This window comes from Diospyros lotus, chromosome 4 (assembly GCF_014633365.1).
Source record: "Diospyros lotus cultivar Yz01 chromosome 4, ASM1463336v1, whole genome shotgun sequence".
In the NCBI taxonomy this organism is placed as follows: Eukaryota; Viridiplantae; Streptophyta; class Magnoliopsida; order Ericales; family Ebenaceae; genus Diospyros; species Diospyros lotus.
The window spans coordinates 5,410,713-5,426,213 of NC_068341.1; the positions used below are offsets into that span (position 1 = coordinate 5,410,713).

General features: G+C 35.8%; 2 protein-coding genes across 3 annotated transcripts; both read left to right on the top strand.

Annotated features, from left to right (window-relative positions):
* The first annotated feature begins 5,871 nt into the window (after positions 1-5,871).
* On the top strand, positions 5,872-8,326 carry LOC127798687 (40S ribosomal protein S21-2-like). Its single transcript, XM_052332233.1, has 4 exons — positions 5,872-5,960; positions 6,456-6,533; positions 6,619-6,751; positions 8,065-8,326. The coding sequence occupies exons 2-4, from the start codon at positions 6,484-6,486 to the stop codon at positions 8,125-8,127; spliced, it is 246 nt and encodes an 81-aa protein (XP_052188193.1). The 5' UTR covers positions 5,872-5,960; positions 6,456-6,483; the 3' UTR covers positions 8,128-8,326.
* A 2,235-nt stretch (positions 8,327-10,561) lies between these two features.
* On the top strand, positions 10,562-14,835 carry LOC127800783 (probable protein phosphatase 2C 40). Of its 2 annotated transcripts, XM_052335595.1 has the most exons (5): positions 10,572-10,728; positions 10,810-10,875; positions 12,100-13,290; positions 13,809-14,073; positions 14,530-14,835. In XM_052335595.1, exons 3-5 carry the CDS (start codon positions 12,106-12,108, stop codon positions 14,655-14,657), a joined length of 1,578 nt encoding a protein of 525 aa, XP_052191555.1. In that variant the 5' UTR covers positions 10,572-10,728; positions 10,810-10,875; positions 12,100-12,105; the 3' UTR covers positions 14,658-14,835. The 2 variants fall into 2 exon arrangements, with proteins under 2 accessions (XP_052191554.1, XP_052191555.1); XM_052335594.1 differs by lacking the exon at positions 10,810-10,875 and having other exon boundaries at positions 10,562-10,728.
* The last annotated feature ends 666 nt before the right edge of the window (positions 14,836-15,501 follow it).

A 15,501-nucleotide genomic window follows, 5' to 3' on the forward strand; every position in this document is an offset into this window, starting at 1 on the left:
AAAATTAGGGGTAGAACTGAAATAAGTGTTTTTGTGGTTAGGGCCAGAAATGACTGCTTGAATGACCATCAAATAGGGTGGGTGCTCGTGTAAATAGACTTGAGGAGAATCAGATCAAGTTGCGATCAGATTGGTTAGATACTTAGGTTTGAATTTTTTTTAATTTGATTTAACTTTGATTTTACTTTTCAAACTTAACAGATAGATGAATACGAGTTTAGACTGTCTAGTCTAAGAACTTGACTTAATTAAATTATTATAAAATTATTTTCTCTAAATTGTAGTTTATTTTTTAGAATTAGAATCAGTCAAGTTTGTTTATTTAGTCGAATGCTTATTGAATTTATTTATTTAAAAATTATATTAAATTATATTTAATCTAAAATCAAATTGAACCATTGACTCAATTTGTCTCGTGGAAATAAATTTTATATTGCTGGACAAGATACTGTTGTAATATTTGTAATTATGAGGAGCAAAACTGCTAATCATTATAGTTTTCCAATGTTCGTGAAAATACATAAAATTTTAAGGGTAAAACTGCAATAGGAGTTAATCTTCCGAGTGCCCGGGGGGGGGGATTAGTGAGAGGTTTACTAGGTGAGTTGGGCTGCGTAATCTTCTGGAATCTACGGAAATTACGGCTTTGGGAGAGCGGAATCATCACCGCGGTCGGATGGTAAAACAAATAATAATGTAATCGTAATATTATTATTATTATTATTATTATTATTATTATTATTGACTTGGACTACAGAATATCATCGTTTAATTAATTATATAATTATGAACACACGACAGTTAACAAAGATTATGCCTTTTAATTTATATATATATATATATATTTCTCATCCCCAACCTGCCTGCCATATGATGGCTAGAGTTTGGGCCGTTAAAGGTATGGCCCAAAATTGAATCTGGATCACTGGATGCATTAACAGTGAGGCCCAAATACAATTAATATATTTTTGGTGACGAATTAACTGACAAATATAAATTATATTTATTTGTAAGTAAATATATTTATATATTATGTTTATAAGTGATAGCTTCTCAACTATTTTTCACATTTTATAAAACAGTAAACTTATAATAAAAATCACCCATTTGATGAAATTAAAAATTTTAAAAGATATCATTTGAAATTAATCTATCCAAATATATCTTATAATTTTTTTTAATTTGAAATAATTAATTTAAGATTTAATTGTGCGGAAAAAATTTGAAATTTGAGTATTTTAAATTAAAATTTGAAATCATATAAATTTAAATTAATCTATCCTAATATATCTTATAAAAGTTTTAATTTGAAATACTTATATTTTAAATAATCTATACTACATAACTTATCCAAATATATCCTAAAAAAAATTTAATTTAAAAAATTTACATTTAAAGTTTAATGATTTGAAAAACTAAATTTGAAATTTGATTATTTCAAATTTAAATTTTAAATGATATAATTAAAACAAAAAAGAAAAGAAAGGTCTTTTCCTTAAAAAAACTCAAAGTATTTCCGATCAAATTGAAAAGAGAGACTTTGCTCATCCCGCAGAAATATGACATTTATTTTTGGTAAAAAGTCACGACTCCCCATTTGAAGGCCCTTTACCAAAAAAGAAAAAGAATTCCATATGGAATAGAATTTTTTTTTTTTTCCCCTTGAGTAGTGCATGCACTATTGAATGGCTATTCTCGGATCCTAAGTTTAGACGAAAAACTCATTAAAATTAATCTCTCTAGATATATCTTATAAAATTTTATTTGGAAGTAATCACACTTTAAATGATTTTATTTGAAATTTTCAACTTTAAAATTAAATTATTTAAATAAGTATAAAACTTTTACAAGATTGTGAATGGGATATAAATCTCCATGATATGTGTTCCTTCCTTTTCAGTTTTTCAAGTCTTTAATTTGAAACTTACATATAAAATGTCCAATTAAATACCTCAATTAATACATAAAGTTTGCAAGGTTTTGTAAGTCACCTATTTATGAGGATCTCCAACGATGCATCCCTAGTTATAGTGTAACTTTATCTTATATATTATAGATTGATTACCTTTTATCTCTAGTTTTAAGGATGAATATATGCAAACTCAACTACTAGAGCAGCCAATCATAGGAGGATTATTTCAACTTTTTTGGTAATCTAATTCTACTATGGTTAGAAACATCCCAAATCATTGTGAGCAGAGCAGAGGCATTCCTCCTCGGTCCACCTATAAGATTTAGAACTTTTAAGTTGTGGGAATCCTGTTTCACAGCAAGCCAATTTACGTCCCTTGTAGCCCATCAAATCAAGAAGGGTTAGGTTTTCCATCTTCTCCAGCACTGCCACTGGATCCCCTTCAAGATCCAGACAGTCCAAGCAGAGGAATTGGCAGATTGGGTAACAACTGGGGCATGCCATTTGGTAGCTTGGGTATGTTACCCACCAACCTCAATTGGGCGTGGCAGTGGCAGTGGCTATGAGAAAGTGGTTGCACAGGAGGAAAATAGTGGGAATTCACAAACCAAAGCAAGGATAACTCTTGAAGGCTTCTTAATCTACCAATGCCCATCTAGGTTGAACCCTTCATATCCTTCTCCCAGCAATACTTGTAAGTGATGAAGACTGTCCAACCCGCTTGGGTTGAATTCCTTCCTCCAGCAGGTTCAACAACCGTTTTAGAGTCTGAAGGTTTGCCAAACCTTCGATTTGAAACTCCAACCGGAATTGCCCAATCAAATGCCTCAATTGCTTCGCTTTGCATATTTCAGGGCGTAAAGGCACGGAGCTGTTGCTATATCCAACATAGGCCGTTTGCAAGGCTTGCATGTTACCTATATATAGACGGTGGGATCTCCAGCAAGTCGTGGCCACTTAAGTCTAGGAACCTTGAGATTACCAAAAGCGTTAGGCAATGTTTGGAGTTTAGTAATCTCACTCTTTTGCGTAGAGCTGCTAACTTTTCCATTTGATCAGGATCCAATATTGTTAAGAAAATCATAAGAGTGCGCAAGTGCGAGTTTAGTTGATCAGAGTTAGAAACAAACCTCTTGAATTCGGGGAGAGTAACTAATCTTCTGTGGTTCTAAGAGATTGTGGAATGATCAGGATCATCGATTTGACAGAAGGTCAGCTCTTTGGCCTTCTCAATTGCCAAGTCCCTGAGCAAATCATGCACTCGATATGCTGCTATTGTCCTCCAAACCCTCTTTTTCTACTCGAACCAAGTTTCTATGGACTAACTGGTTTAGATACTCTGTTGCCACCTCCTCCAATTCCTTTCCCGTACCTGTAGATTGTGTGAAGCCCTCTGCTACCCATAGCCTCCTTATGCGTGTCTCCATTTAGATTTCAAGCTCCTCGGGAAATAAACTAAAATATAGAAAGCATGACTTCAAATGATGTGGAAAATCATCTAAACTCAAAGACAAAATGGTTGGTACATGATTAGAGTCAACATGCTAACGGTAAGGCACGGCATTTGTTGACCATATCATCCGCCTGTTCCTTAAAGCCTGGGGGGCATTCAGCACCTGGAAATGCTTTCTTGCAAAATAGCTTCCGACTTCCCTCTTCATTTAAATGTTCAAGCACGCGCACACTTGAGCTCTGACCGCAGCCTTAGGCAACATCCTTGATGCGAGTGGTGATTATTGTAACTCTACTACCAATATTCTTGTTACTGGGCAGGGCATTCCTCAGGCAAAGTCACAGTTATCTTGTAGATGCTCGCGCAAGTGGGCTTCCAGTTCTTCTTCTTGCATCTTCTCTAGCATCTGAAACTCATCAGTTGTCCTAGGCTTTTGAATGATTTCATCATTTTCTTAAGAAGATCTTGGACATTGCATTCTTTGGACACAGCAACCCAAGAGCGATGGACGTCAAATTAACTTTTCTCCGAGAACCTCATCGTTATAAAATCTTCGTGCAAGAGTTGTCTTACCCGACCCAGACATGCCCACGATTGAAGCAACGCATAGGCGAGGCACCTCTTTGACAAGCTCAGACATCAACGAATCAACGTCACGATCAAAGCCCACAACAGCATCTTCATTATCGCCGTACGTCGTCGTAACTCGTAAGGTCTTGAATATCTTAGAAAATGGTCAAGTCTCTTCTCAAGTTTTAAAGTTCTGAAGTCGTGCTCCTAGAGATGATTACAGGACTCAAGACTATTGACAACACCAAGGGGTTGGTCGAGAAAGACTGATCTAGCTCGTTGCTTTGATCTAGCTCGTTGGGTAGTGGCGATGTGACTGCATGCATGCCCGTTGGTTCATCATTGCAAGCAAGACCACTCTTGGTCTAAGGCGATGACAAGAAGTTTCTAGCTAGCAGAAATGGCAAATCCACGCTTACAAGGTCGTTACTCAATACAATGGCTTCAACAAGCACTAGTAGTAGTTGCATCCGTACGTGTGCTTGGAAGCAGAAGCGGCTTCGTGACCTGACCTTCAATTATGAATGTTGTTTGTTGGTCAGTGAAGATGATTCAAAGAAGGCTAGTTGAAATGTAACATCACATATTATTTTCAAAGAAACAACAAAGAGTTAATTCCAAAAAAAGTTTAATTTAAAGTCCACGTAATATCTAATTTTTTTTTTATAAATTATGAATATTTAAGAAATTAAGTTTTAAATTAATTGAAATTAGACAAACCTGTGAGACCCAAATTCATAAAAAATCAACAAGTGAATTAAAAGTTATTTGATATTGAAATTGGTTGAAATGCGAGATGAATTAAGTTGGATATCCTATTTTTGAAGTCGAATATGGACCGTACTGGCCCAATTGGACCCGGCCTGACGAAGGCCCAAGGCCTCATCGACCTTTTGATCCAATCTCGGTCCGTACCTACCAACAGTGATCATCATCACCTTTGTACTTGCAACACTCTCATGCCTATTACAGGTTCCATCGGTATTCAATAAAGGTTTTGTTGGCACCATACCTCCATTATAAAGTCTCGCCAGCATCAGATATCTCCATCTCATTCCACTGCAACACCCCAGGACTTTCTTGCATGTTAGGGAACCTTTTTTTTTTTCTTTTATATAAGCCAGCCTATTCACAAACCAATATATGTTCTTTTTTAAGCCATTCACCCTCTATCAACTAAATTTCTTACTCATTTCACCATTGGAGTGTTTTGCTAGTGCCGTCACCTCTTATTCCGATCACCAAAACTAGTTTCAACGTTATCGAAATCACCCATATTCGTCAATCTTTTGGGACAAGAAAGAACATAATAAAATTTAAACAAACTCAAATTAAAACAAATTGAAATATAATTGTCAAAATAAGCATAATAAAAAATATAAGGATATAAGTTATAACCAAATTTCACGATTGACACTCAAATAAAAGATAGTCAAGCTCAAAATATTACAAAAAATCCTTGAAGATTTATAGTAGTTTGAACATTGAAGATTTAGATTTTGATTTGAGAAATTTCTTCTTACCTCAACTTTTTTTCATTATAACTTTTGAGATTTTGATTTGAGAAATTTCTTCCTACCTCAACTCTTTTCATTATAATTTATGATCAGGGGATTTTGCTATCTTCTAATATCTCTGACTAATCTAAAAAATCTTTTTTAAAGTTTTGCAAGCATTTGCTTAATGATGATATATATTTGTTTTTTTATAACTTTTTTATCTTAATAATGTTACATTTTTATTATTATTAAAAGTTAATATAAAATAATTTCAAATTTCTTTGCCCTAAGGCGGAAGGGATATGAAAAACCGAGGTGGGGAACAGGCCCCCACCCCATCGAAACATCGGGGGTCTAAGTGAAATTATGTGCAAAAATTATGTCTAGAAGTATAATTAACTAAACAATGGAATTAGGGTTTTGGGGTTGCTGAATCTGAGCGCTTTAAATTGCTCTACGCTCCTCCAAGCCTCACTGCATCTTCTCGGCCTCTCATCTGCCAAGTCTCTGTTCTTCGCCTTTTCTGGTACTCTCTCTCTCTCTCTCTCTTCCCTCCTTCTCCTATGCATACATCTGGTTTGTATAGATCTGTTCTTGACGTCAATGTTACATTCGTGTTGATTAAGTTTTCTGTAGAATCCATAGCCCATCTGCATAAATGAATCTACTTCTAGGGTTTAATGATACGGCCTTCGAAAGTTTCTTTCTTTCTTTTTTTGTTTTTCCTTTATTTATTTTCCCTGAGCAACTAACTGTAGTTCTCTACCCAATGGTTGGAACTTGAGTTTTTAAAGAGAAAAGAAAGGGAAAGGATAAGTGGTGGGAATAGAAAGGCGAACTTTTAAACGCTAGAGGTATATATTATTTTCGGTTGCTGTGAAGAAAAAGACCAGATATTTGTTAAGAGTTCGTCTTATATACTTGTGTAGTTGATTTGTTACTATTATTTTTATTTATTGTGTATTTAAGAAATTTGCTGTCAGAATATGGGAACTCATTGCCTTTGAATTTTGTTGGGTAGATCTGTTTTTCAAATCAAGTCTTTCAAGATGCAGAACGAAGAGGGCCAAAATATGGATCTTTACATCCCCAGAAAGTGGTATTATATCTTTCTTTTTTATTCTTTATTTGTAATAGAATTTGACTTCTTCGGCCTTTATCTAAATTATGCTATGTGATTGCAGTTCTGCAACAAATAGGCTAATTACTGCAAAGGACCATGCTTCTGTCCAGATCAACATTGGGCATTTGGATGAGAATGGTGTTTATACTGGAACCTCCTCCACATTTGCTCTTTGTGGCTTTGTTCGTGCCCAGGTAATGTTATGATACCCTTCTAGTGAACTTAATTGATAGTTGTATATGTTGCAATCTATTCTGAATTTCATCATTTTGCTTTCTGTGTTAATGATATTGATTAGCCTGTATTCCTGTTTAGTGTTGTGTGCATAGTTCAGCAACTATACAGTTTGACTAAAATTTTTATCAACGTTTGGTTAAAGGCTGTTATTTTTTGTTTGATTGGATTTTGGCCTTTTTTTTGGTGGGGGCGGGGGCGGGGGTAGGGATGCTTGTGTATGTGAAAAACGTGTGAAGAAGCCAGAGATTAAAATGGAGAAACAGAGAAACAAATGGCACTCAATAGTTTGTCTTCCACTTGGTGGTCCAATAGATCATTGATATGTAGATATTGATGAAATTATAATTTGCTGCTTGTAATTTCTATGTGGACAATTTTTATATTCTGTAGGACTTAAAGAGCAAAGTTGCCTTAATACATGCCTTTGAGAGAACCAAGTGTGCTTCTCTTTACAGTGCTGCTTGTGTTCCGTTGCGGGCATAGAGTAAAGCAGGTTCCATTTATTTTGACAACTGGGATAAGTCTGTTCCCTCTTTTTGATTAAGTGGAGCCTTACAATAATTTTGGATCTTCAATAAATATTTTCCTTTTCTTAAAACAGTTTTCTGAACTTTTTTTTGGGGCTAATTTGCATTGGAAACATGGTAGTTTTGGAAGGCCGATCCAAATGAGTTCTCAAGTATAAACTGTGGTGCAACTCAATTTCACCCGGCCTAGATTAACATGATGGTGGGACAGCCTCAAGGTTTTACATGTTTTTATTTTTTGGTCATGTCTTAATTCAGGGGACTGTCCTACATACACGTGTGGGTAAATGGCTACATGTCCTAGAATGTGTTGTGCTGTGGACGTGTCCTTAATGAGAGGGGGTTCAGCCTTTTAATAATTGTTTGTCCTTCCAACTCAATGATTTGTTGTTCATTATTAAGTTCTTGCAGAGGAAAAGTTTATTACCTCAATCTGAATTATTGGTCAGTACTAGAGGATATACCCGTTCATCTCATATATGCATAGTTATTGGTCAGTACTTTTATTCACTTGTCTATTTTTGTCATCTGAAACTGTTCTTATTGAAGGCAACATGTCTCATCTCATTGTATATACTCGATTTCAACTGATATAGCCATTCTTAAGTTAGATTGCTCCTTGTTTTTTAACAATGGTTATTAGAGTGGTCTTTTTGGATTTACAATCATTTGGGTACGAATATTTTTGTCTCCCTGATTTGATTCATCAAAGAGTGTTTTGAAAATGCTTTTATCGTCTTCAGGGAGATGCTGACAGTGCTCTAGACCGGTTGTGGCAGAAGAAGAAAGTTGATGCCCGACAGTAATAGAAGATTGCTTATTGGTTTCTGTCGACTAAAAATTTAGAGAGAGTTGCTGTTAGCATGCAAGGATATATTATTGAACCATATTTTATTTGGTAGCTAAGGACTACTCTAGTAGTTGGCTCATGTCTTTCCTTTCGTGATGCATATGGGATTTCAAGTTAACTATCAATCTTATGCACTTATATTTTGTGTTTTATCATCTTTATAGTGGACGGAGTCTGTGTCGGTGGTAACTTCAGGGTAATTTTTTTTCCTCTTGCTGTCTGTCTGAGGTTGAGTTGATTATGTTCACAGGTCTGCTTCAATATTTCTAAATAAAAATGTAATTAGGCATGAGGAGGCTGCCTTTCAATGGATGACTTTGAAGCTCTTTGGGCTTTCTTCCTACAAGATTGAAAATTTGCTTGTACAGATTTCTTCGAGTTTTTATTTTTTTTTTTAAATTACATATGGTTATGCAGTTTTCGAAATTATAAATCATTTCTTTTCTAATTCCATACAAGTCCTTTTTCCCTTGCCCCACGCACCCTAGTGTAGTGGGCCAGGCTTTTAAGTGGTCTGGGCCGATTCACATCTCTATCTAGAGGGAGAGAGAGAGAGATAAGTGCATCAGATAAGTGCGTCATTTAGTTTTCAAATTGAAAATTTAAAACTGGCCTTAGATTTTACCGCTAGTACCATAGATTTTGGCTGTTACCTTCGATATGGACTGAAATTAAAAATTGTACGAATTTTATATTATCCTGTTCCATTGACCCTACTCCTAGCCACTAGATATTAATAATTGGATCATGCTACTTGTGGCTTACACTTTCGACTATATATACATGTATAAATGATTAAAATAATTTTTAGCCTTGCATGGTCGTGAGATATTTATCATTTTAGTTATATTATGTAGTTTAAGGTATAGATAAAGGAGTATAAATAATATTTATTTTTAATAATTATGTTAACTTATTCAAAATATAAGAAAATATATAAAAAAATAAAAGTCTAGTAACGACTAAGCCTGCCTTTTTTTTTGTTAAAAAAAATTCTTATTGAAGAATGATTGGAGGCAAGAGAAGCATACGATGTATTGAATTGGACTATTTTGTAAGCCATCAATCACATTCAATCAGCATCTTCAAATGGATGGTGAGAAAATGGTCAAAGATTTGGCTGGCTGTCAAGGCTTGTCGATGATGCATGGTTTGGCTGTAGAGGCAAGCAAGCAATTTGGTCCGCAGAAATAGATGCAGGCTGCAGCTGCAGCTGCATGGACATGGCCACACGACGCGCATCTATCTATCTATCTATGTAATTTCAACTCTGAGTGTGTGGGTGGGGCTGCTTGCTGCAATATCAATATGCCATGCACAAACATGCTTTGCCCACATTTGTGAACCAAATTATCCTTCCAACCTTACCAACAACATTCAAACCTTTCTTTTTTACCATATTTATTAAAATCGATCAGATCTACAGTGTACTCGTCACCAAAGCCAACGTAATTCGTGAAGAAGGTTGGAGGACGTTTATATAAATAAACCAATTGAAACATACTTAATTCCATCCATCCCATCCACAAAATAGGGGCCAACATAGTGGAAGCAAGCAGTGAATAGCCCACAGTTTTAAAGTAAAAATTATATAAACCTGGCTAGAATAATTTTTACAAAGCCATAACTAAACGGCCGTGCGTTGCGTAGTAGGATGCGTCCATTGGCAAAGATTCCTTCCTGCAATTTGCCAACTAGGGGCCACGACACGAGCGACCACCCAATGTTACAAAGAGTCGCCCACTGTTCCATAAACAGCTATTTTTCAAGCTTCGTTTTTGTTTTCCTGTATATCAATGGCTATCTCCCACACGATTGACTTATCATAAATTAAAATACAGATTTGCTTGGTTAATGTCATTTTCGTGTTACGGTATTTTTTTGTTATTTTTTAATTAAATATGCATTAATTAATACGAGTGATGTTTAATAGTTCACATGCAATGCAACCTTAGGGAGATATGAATAAGATATCACTGTAATCTTTTACTGCTAAAAATCACTCTGAAATCTTAAAACCTTATAGAAGTACAATTTTAGAGAAATTTGAATTATGACAATAAAAGATATATAAAAATAACTCCTAAAAGTATGTGACAATAATTTTAGATTCTCAATAATTATTGATAATTTTTAAATAATGTAACTTTTGTAAATTCTTATACTTGAATGTAGTATGAAAATCTCAACTAATCTAACTTGACTCGTTAAAATAGGATCTTGGAGATCTAATTTTAGATAAATTTGAACCCATGATCAAGCTATCTCTAAACTTAGGATTTTTCAAGAAATAAAATATAATGAAAATTAAATAACTTTATATATATATAGATATATATGAGAAATGCAACGAGGGCATTAACGTAAATTGGACAGCAAATCTCTCAAGGAAGGAAGACTCCAAACGAAACCCGGACGAAGCTCGAAAACAGCAAATTTCCCTCTACTTTTACCTCTGTCTGTGGAGATAGAAAACACCCAGACGGGAAAAGAAGTCCGGAATTTTCATAGCAATCACTCGGTTTATATTCCCAATCAGATCTTCAAGTAGACGAAGGTACTCTTTCTCTAATGCTGTCCTCACCGCTGTAGCATTACAAACATAATTCATCTTTACATCCAATTCTGTGGAATTCAGATTCTGGACATTTTAAACTCTTCGTCTGTCATCTGGGTTGGGTTTTGTTTCTGGAGATCCCAAGAGGTATTTTGTTGATTTCTGATTCGTTCTTTGGTTATGCTTTTACTGGGGATTGTTTTTCTGCGTGCGTTTTGTGCAAACTCCGTTTAAAGATTAGTGTTTTTTGCTTCTTTGTTTGGGAATGTGAATTTTGCATCCGTGTGAGTGATTTCTTGTTTATGGGGAAGATGAAATTTTGGGTTTGCAAGTTTGAATTCAGTAGTTTTAGGTCTGGAAAGTGGTGTTTCGAGTTGGATTATTTAGGAAAATTGTGAACTCCTATTTTGATTGTTTTTGGGTCCTAGAATTATTTGTTTGCTCCGTAGATTTGATCGGTTTTGTGCTCGATTCGCGAGTCTTTTGAATCTTGTTCTTGGAGGGGGAGTTGAGAGTTGATTGCTATGCTATGGCTTTAGTAAAGAGTCACCCCTTCCGCTCTGTCTCTTCTGAACTTCTATACCATCCTTTGTATGTTTTAGAAGTTTTGGGCACTCGTATTATTATTATTAGTAGTAGTTTGTAACGCAGGGGTTTCAGTCCAGGTTTTGCCTGGTTAGTCTCCTATGAATCCATTCACATCGATATGCTCATATGAACCGGATAAGACTCCACCCAAAGGGTGGCTGTCGTGATCCCAAGAAATAGCCTTCACTTGATTGTTCCATGGTTTTGAACCTTGGATCACCTCAAAGCTTTTTTACTCCGACACCAGTTTGGGCACTTGTTATATAAACAAAAGGCTTTGAAGAAAGCCTGACCCTCTGTTTGGAACTAGAGTGTTCTAACCAATGCATTCACTTTTTACATACACAAGCATAATAGCATTTATTTTCTTACCTTTTCTTTTTGTTCTACGAGTCCTTATTCCAACATACCTCAGGAGTTGAAGCTGCATACAATTGACCTTCTCCAGAGCCCACATTGTGGAACCCTCATGCTCTGGTTCTCTTTTTTTTTTTTTTTTGTAATTATTTTGGCAGCTGTAATAGCAACTCAATAACCGCTTCTCAGTACTTGATTGAAAGGCTGAAAGTTTCTCTAGTCCATGTGAAGAAAACAGTTTAAGCAATTGATGCTGAAACTGTATCTGAAATTTCTATTTTGACAAGGTTCCTAAATGAAAACCCCAACTGGTAGAGGTGTATAGGAAGAATACACTTTTTTTTTTTTTTTTTTCAGTAAGTTAAAATTATTGCGGCTTTTCTCTATTAGTTAGTAGACTGATTGAAAGACATTTTACCATTTCAGGTGGAGATGATTCTTGCAGAAACAAAAAGTGATCCTGAAGGAGAAATTAAGGTAAGTTTTGGTTATCAGTGTAATGGCGAGCTTGATAACTCCCAAGAGATTCCCAATGGTCATGAAACTTCATTAGGGACTAACCTCCGAAGAGCAGGCAGCTCCTTCTCTTGCCTGTCTGGGGCTGCCTTAAGTGCCAATGCCACATTGGCCAACACAAAAATCTGCAATGGGTTAATTGGGGCAGAAATACTTCCAACTTGGGATTCCCCCACTTCGTTTCGTAAAATTGCTTCTTCACCATCTTTTTCAAAGTTGGATTTGTTGTCAAGTTCTCTCCAAAGTAATATGTCAAACTTAAGTTGTAGCCCCTCCACTCCAAGAGAACTATCTGAAGATGAGTCCTTTTTGTTAAAATCTATGAGCGCTCCTTCTAGAAGTGAATGTTTACTCAATGCTACCGAAGTACAAGTAGCAGGTGGTGCTGCAGGTGAAGATAGAGTTCAAGCTGTTTGCTCTGAAGAAAATGGATGGCTTTTTTGTGCCATCTATGATGGCTTCAATGGAAGAGATGCTGCTGATTTTCTAGCTGGAACACTGTATGAGACTATTTGGTTCTACCTTAACTCACTAGAGTGGGAATCAAAGCATGATATGGTTGGAGATTCTGATTGTTTGGTTTCAAATGGGCCCCTCCAGTACATTTTGGAAGATAATGATATCAATCATGATAGTAAACTTGCAAGAACTGGAGATGAGGATTTATCTAGTGGCCCTTTCTCCAAGGGGCCTTCAGATGCTACAATGGAACAATCATCCAATGTTCTTGATAGCCTCCAACGTGCTCTCAATCAGGCTGAAAATGATTTCTTGTACATGGTTGAACAGGAAATGGAGGACCGGCCTGATTTAGTATCAGTAGGATCTTGTGTCTTGGTTGCACTTCTACATGGGAAGACCTTGTATACCCTCAATTTAGGAGATAGTCGAGCTGTTTTAGCATCTTATGGTGAAGGAGGTGATCTGAATAACAAGAAGCCTCAAGCTATCCAACTCACTGATAGTCATACTGTGGACAATGAAGTTGAGAGGAATCAACTTTTGTATGACCATCCAGATGACCCCTCAACAATTGTAGCAGGGAAAGTGAAGGGAAAATTGAAGGTCACTAGAGCATTTGGAGTTGGATATCTAAAAAAGGTAATGTTGACTCTCTCTCTCTCTCTCTCTCTCTCACACACACACACACACACACACACACACATTGGCATTTAAATCGGACCCATCTTACCATTCTAAAAGGGTTTATACCAATCTCCCAATTCAAAATTAACTAATGTTTGTTATCCAAACATGTGATTTTTGGTTGGAGTTTGACACTTGATCTGATTGTATGTGGACAAGGACAACATAGGGAGAGGAACTGAAGGTAATGTGTTCTATGGCAAGAAGTTTATCTGGAAGAGAACCAAGCAAACTTTTTTATTTTGATGAAAGAATCTTACACGCTATTGTTTGCTATATAATGATAAGCTACATGCAAAAAACTATGACAATCTATGGTGTACTAGCAGGCATACAAAGTTTTTGGTTTGTCACAGTTAGACCTCTGAACTAAAGATTGGGAGTCCTGCTTTTACTGTAGCTCTTTGCTTAAGATATATTTTCTCCACAAGGAATGAATAATTCAAATTTGTTTTTATTCTTTTGTTTTCCAGAAAAATTTAAATGATGCTTTGATGGGCATTCTTCGAGTTCGTAACCTTCTAAGTCCTCCGTATATCTCTGTGGAACCATCAATTAATGTCCACAAAATCTCAACTTCCGATCACTTTGTTGTGCTGGGGAGTGATGGTTTGTTCGACTTCTTCAGCAATGATGAGGTGGTGAATCTTGTAAGTTCCTACATCTTGAACAACACCTCTGGTGATCCAGCTAAGTTTCTATTGGAGCAGCTTGTAGCTAGAGCAGCTGATTCTGCAGGTACACCATCGATATCCTCAAATTATGTGTAACTTAGAATTTCTTGACAGCTTGGGTTCATAGCTATGAAAATTTTATGTGGCTACTGCTATCATTGCTATTGCTTTATCAAGCCAATAGCCAAATTGCAATTATCCTAGCTACTTTCATCCATGTTTTAGTGAATATCAACAGCTAAGGGACACCAAGGAAGCTTGGTGTGTATCGTGAAACTTTTATTATCACAAAGATTGATGCTTCATCTGAACTTCACCTTCTTTTTATTCCTAGAAGAATAGATCTAACCAAACAAACTCATAAGAAGATTTATAATCTTCGCATCCACAAACTAACTTCATGGTTTAAAAGGTCTTCCTGACTCTTAAAGTTTATTTCATCAGTTTTAATTGGAAATAACCACATGTTGGCATATTATTTGCTTCCTATGTTTTCAAGGTACTTTCTTTGACTTTGCAGGTTTCAGCACAGAAGAATTGATGAGCGTACCGCCTGGTAGCAGGAGGAGATACCACGACGATGTAACTGTAATCGTGATCATCCTCGGGACAAACAAACGCACTTCGAAGGCATCAACTTGGCTCTAAATTATTTCTCCTTTTCTTTCTCTGTCTTAGTCTTTTTTCTTGTTTCCAAGTTACGAATACTTGCAACCTTTTAATAAAAGATTTTGGGGGTTGTATATATGTCCTAGATGATACCCAAACTCTTAATTCTGTAGTTTAAAAACACCTATCTTGATCTATACACAAGCTTTTGCTCCAATTTTGAAGTGCAATGGTAAACTGCTTGAGCAGTTTCTATTACAACTGCATATCATACATTATGTTTCCTGTTTCAGGGCAAATAAGTTGAATGGATTGCAGGTATCTTGTAAATGGTCAAGTGTTTGGATGGAGTTCTGTGAATTCCATTCTCCGTGGCCAAGGCAGTGCTTGGTTGTTCTTTTTGTGATTGAAAAGCGGCATATTTGAATTATGAAAATAAATAAAAACTCTGTACAATTATGACTTTTTATGATTCTCACAAAACGAAAAATTTCATGCACTAAAAATGTTTTTTTTTTCCCATTCTCGAATGCTTCACTTTGAACATCTCATCTTTGGCCTTTTCAAACCTCCAAAAGTAAGACAACCTTGTTGGAGTATTTACACTATCTATATTTGATTTTTTTTTTTTTTTCTGAGTTCTGAGGTCCACAAATGATGCGACTACAACTGGAGGAATGGTAGGTGGCATGTGCCAACGACATATCATCTTTTGGTTTTTTTTTTTTTTTAACTAAAATATCTTGAAAATGGTCAATGAAAAGCTGACTCTCAATCTTATGGCATGGAAAAGAAGAGGTGGTAAGTGGGGTAACATTACCTTTATATTAGTGGGGATGGGTGCCTTCTGAATCTTTATTGATGGATGGCCTTCATTGAATTT

Coding starts and splice junctions, on each gene's coding strand:
- LOC127798687 (XM_052332233.1), top strand. CDS start 6,484: ATGCAGAACGAAGAGGGCCAAAATATGGATCTTTACATCCCCAGAAAG. Junction 6,534..6,618: donor CTTTACATCCCCAGAAAGTG/GTATTATATCTT, acceptor ATGTGATTGCAG/TTCTGCAACAAATAGGCTAA. Junction 6,752..8,064: donor GTGGCTTTGTTCGTGCCCAG/GTAATGTTATGA, acceptor TATCGTCTTCAG/GGAGATGCTGACAGTGCTCT.
- LOC127800783 (XM_052335594.1), top strand. CDS start 12,106: ATGATTCTTGCAGAAACAAAAAGTGATCCTGAAGGAGAAATTAAGGTA. Junction 13,291..13,808: donor GAGTTGGATATCTAAAAAAG/GTAATGTTGACT, acceptor TTTGTTTTCCAG/AAAAATTTAAATGATGCTTT. Junction 14,074..14,529: donor TAGAGCAGCTGATTCTGCAG/GTACACCATCGA, acceptor TTGACTTTGCAG/GTTTCAGCACAGAAGAATTG.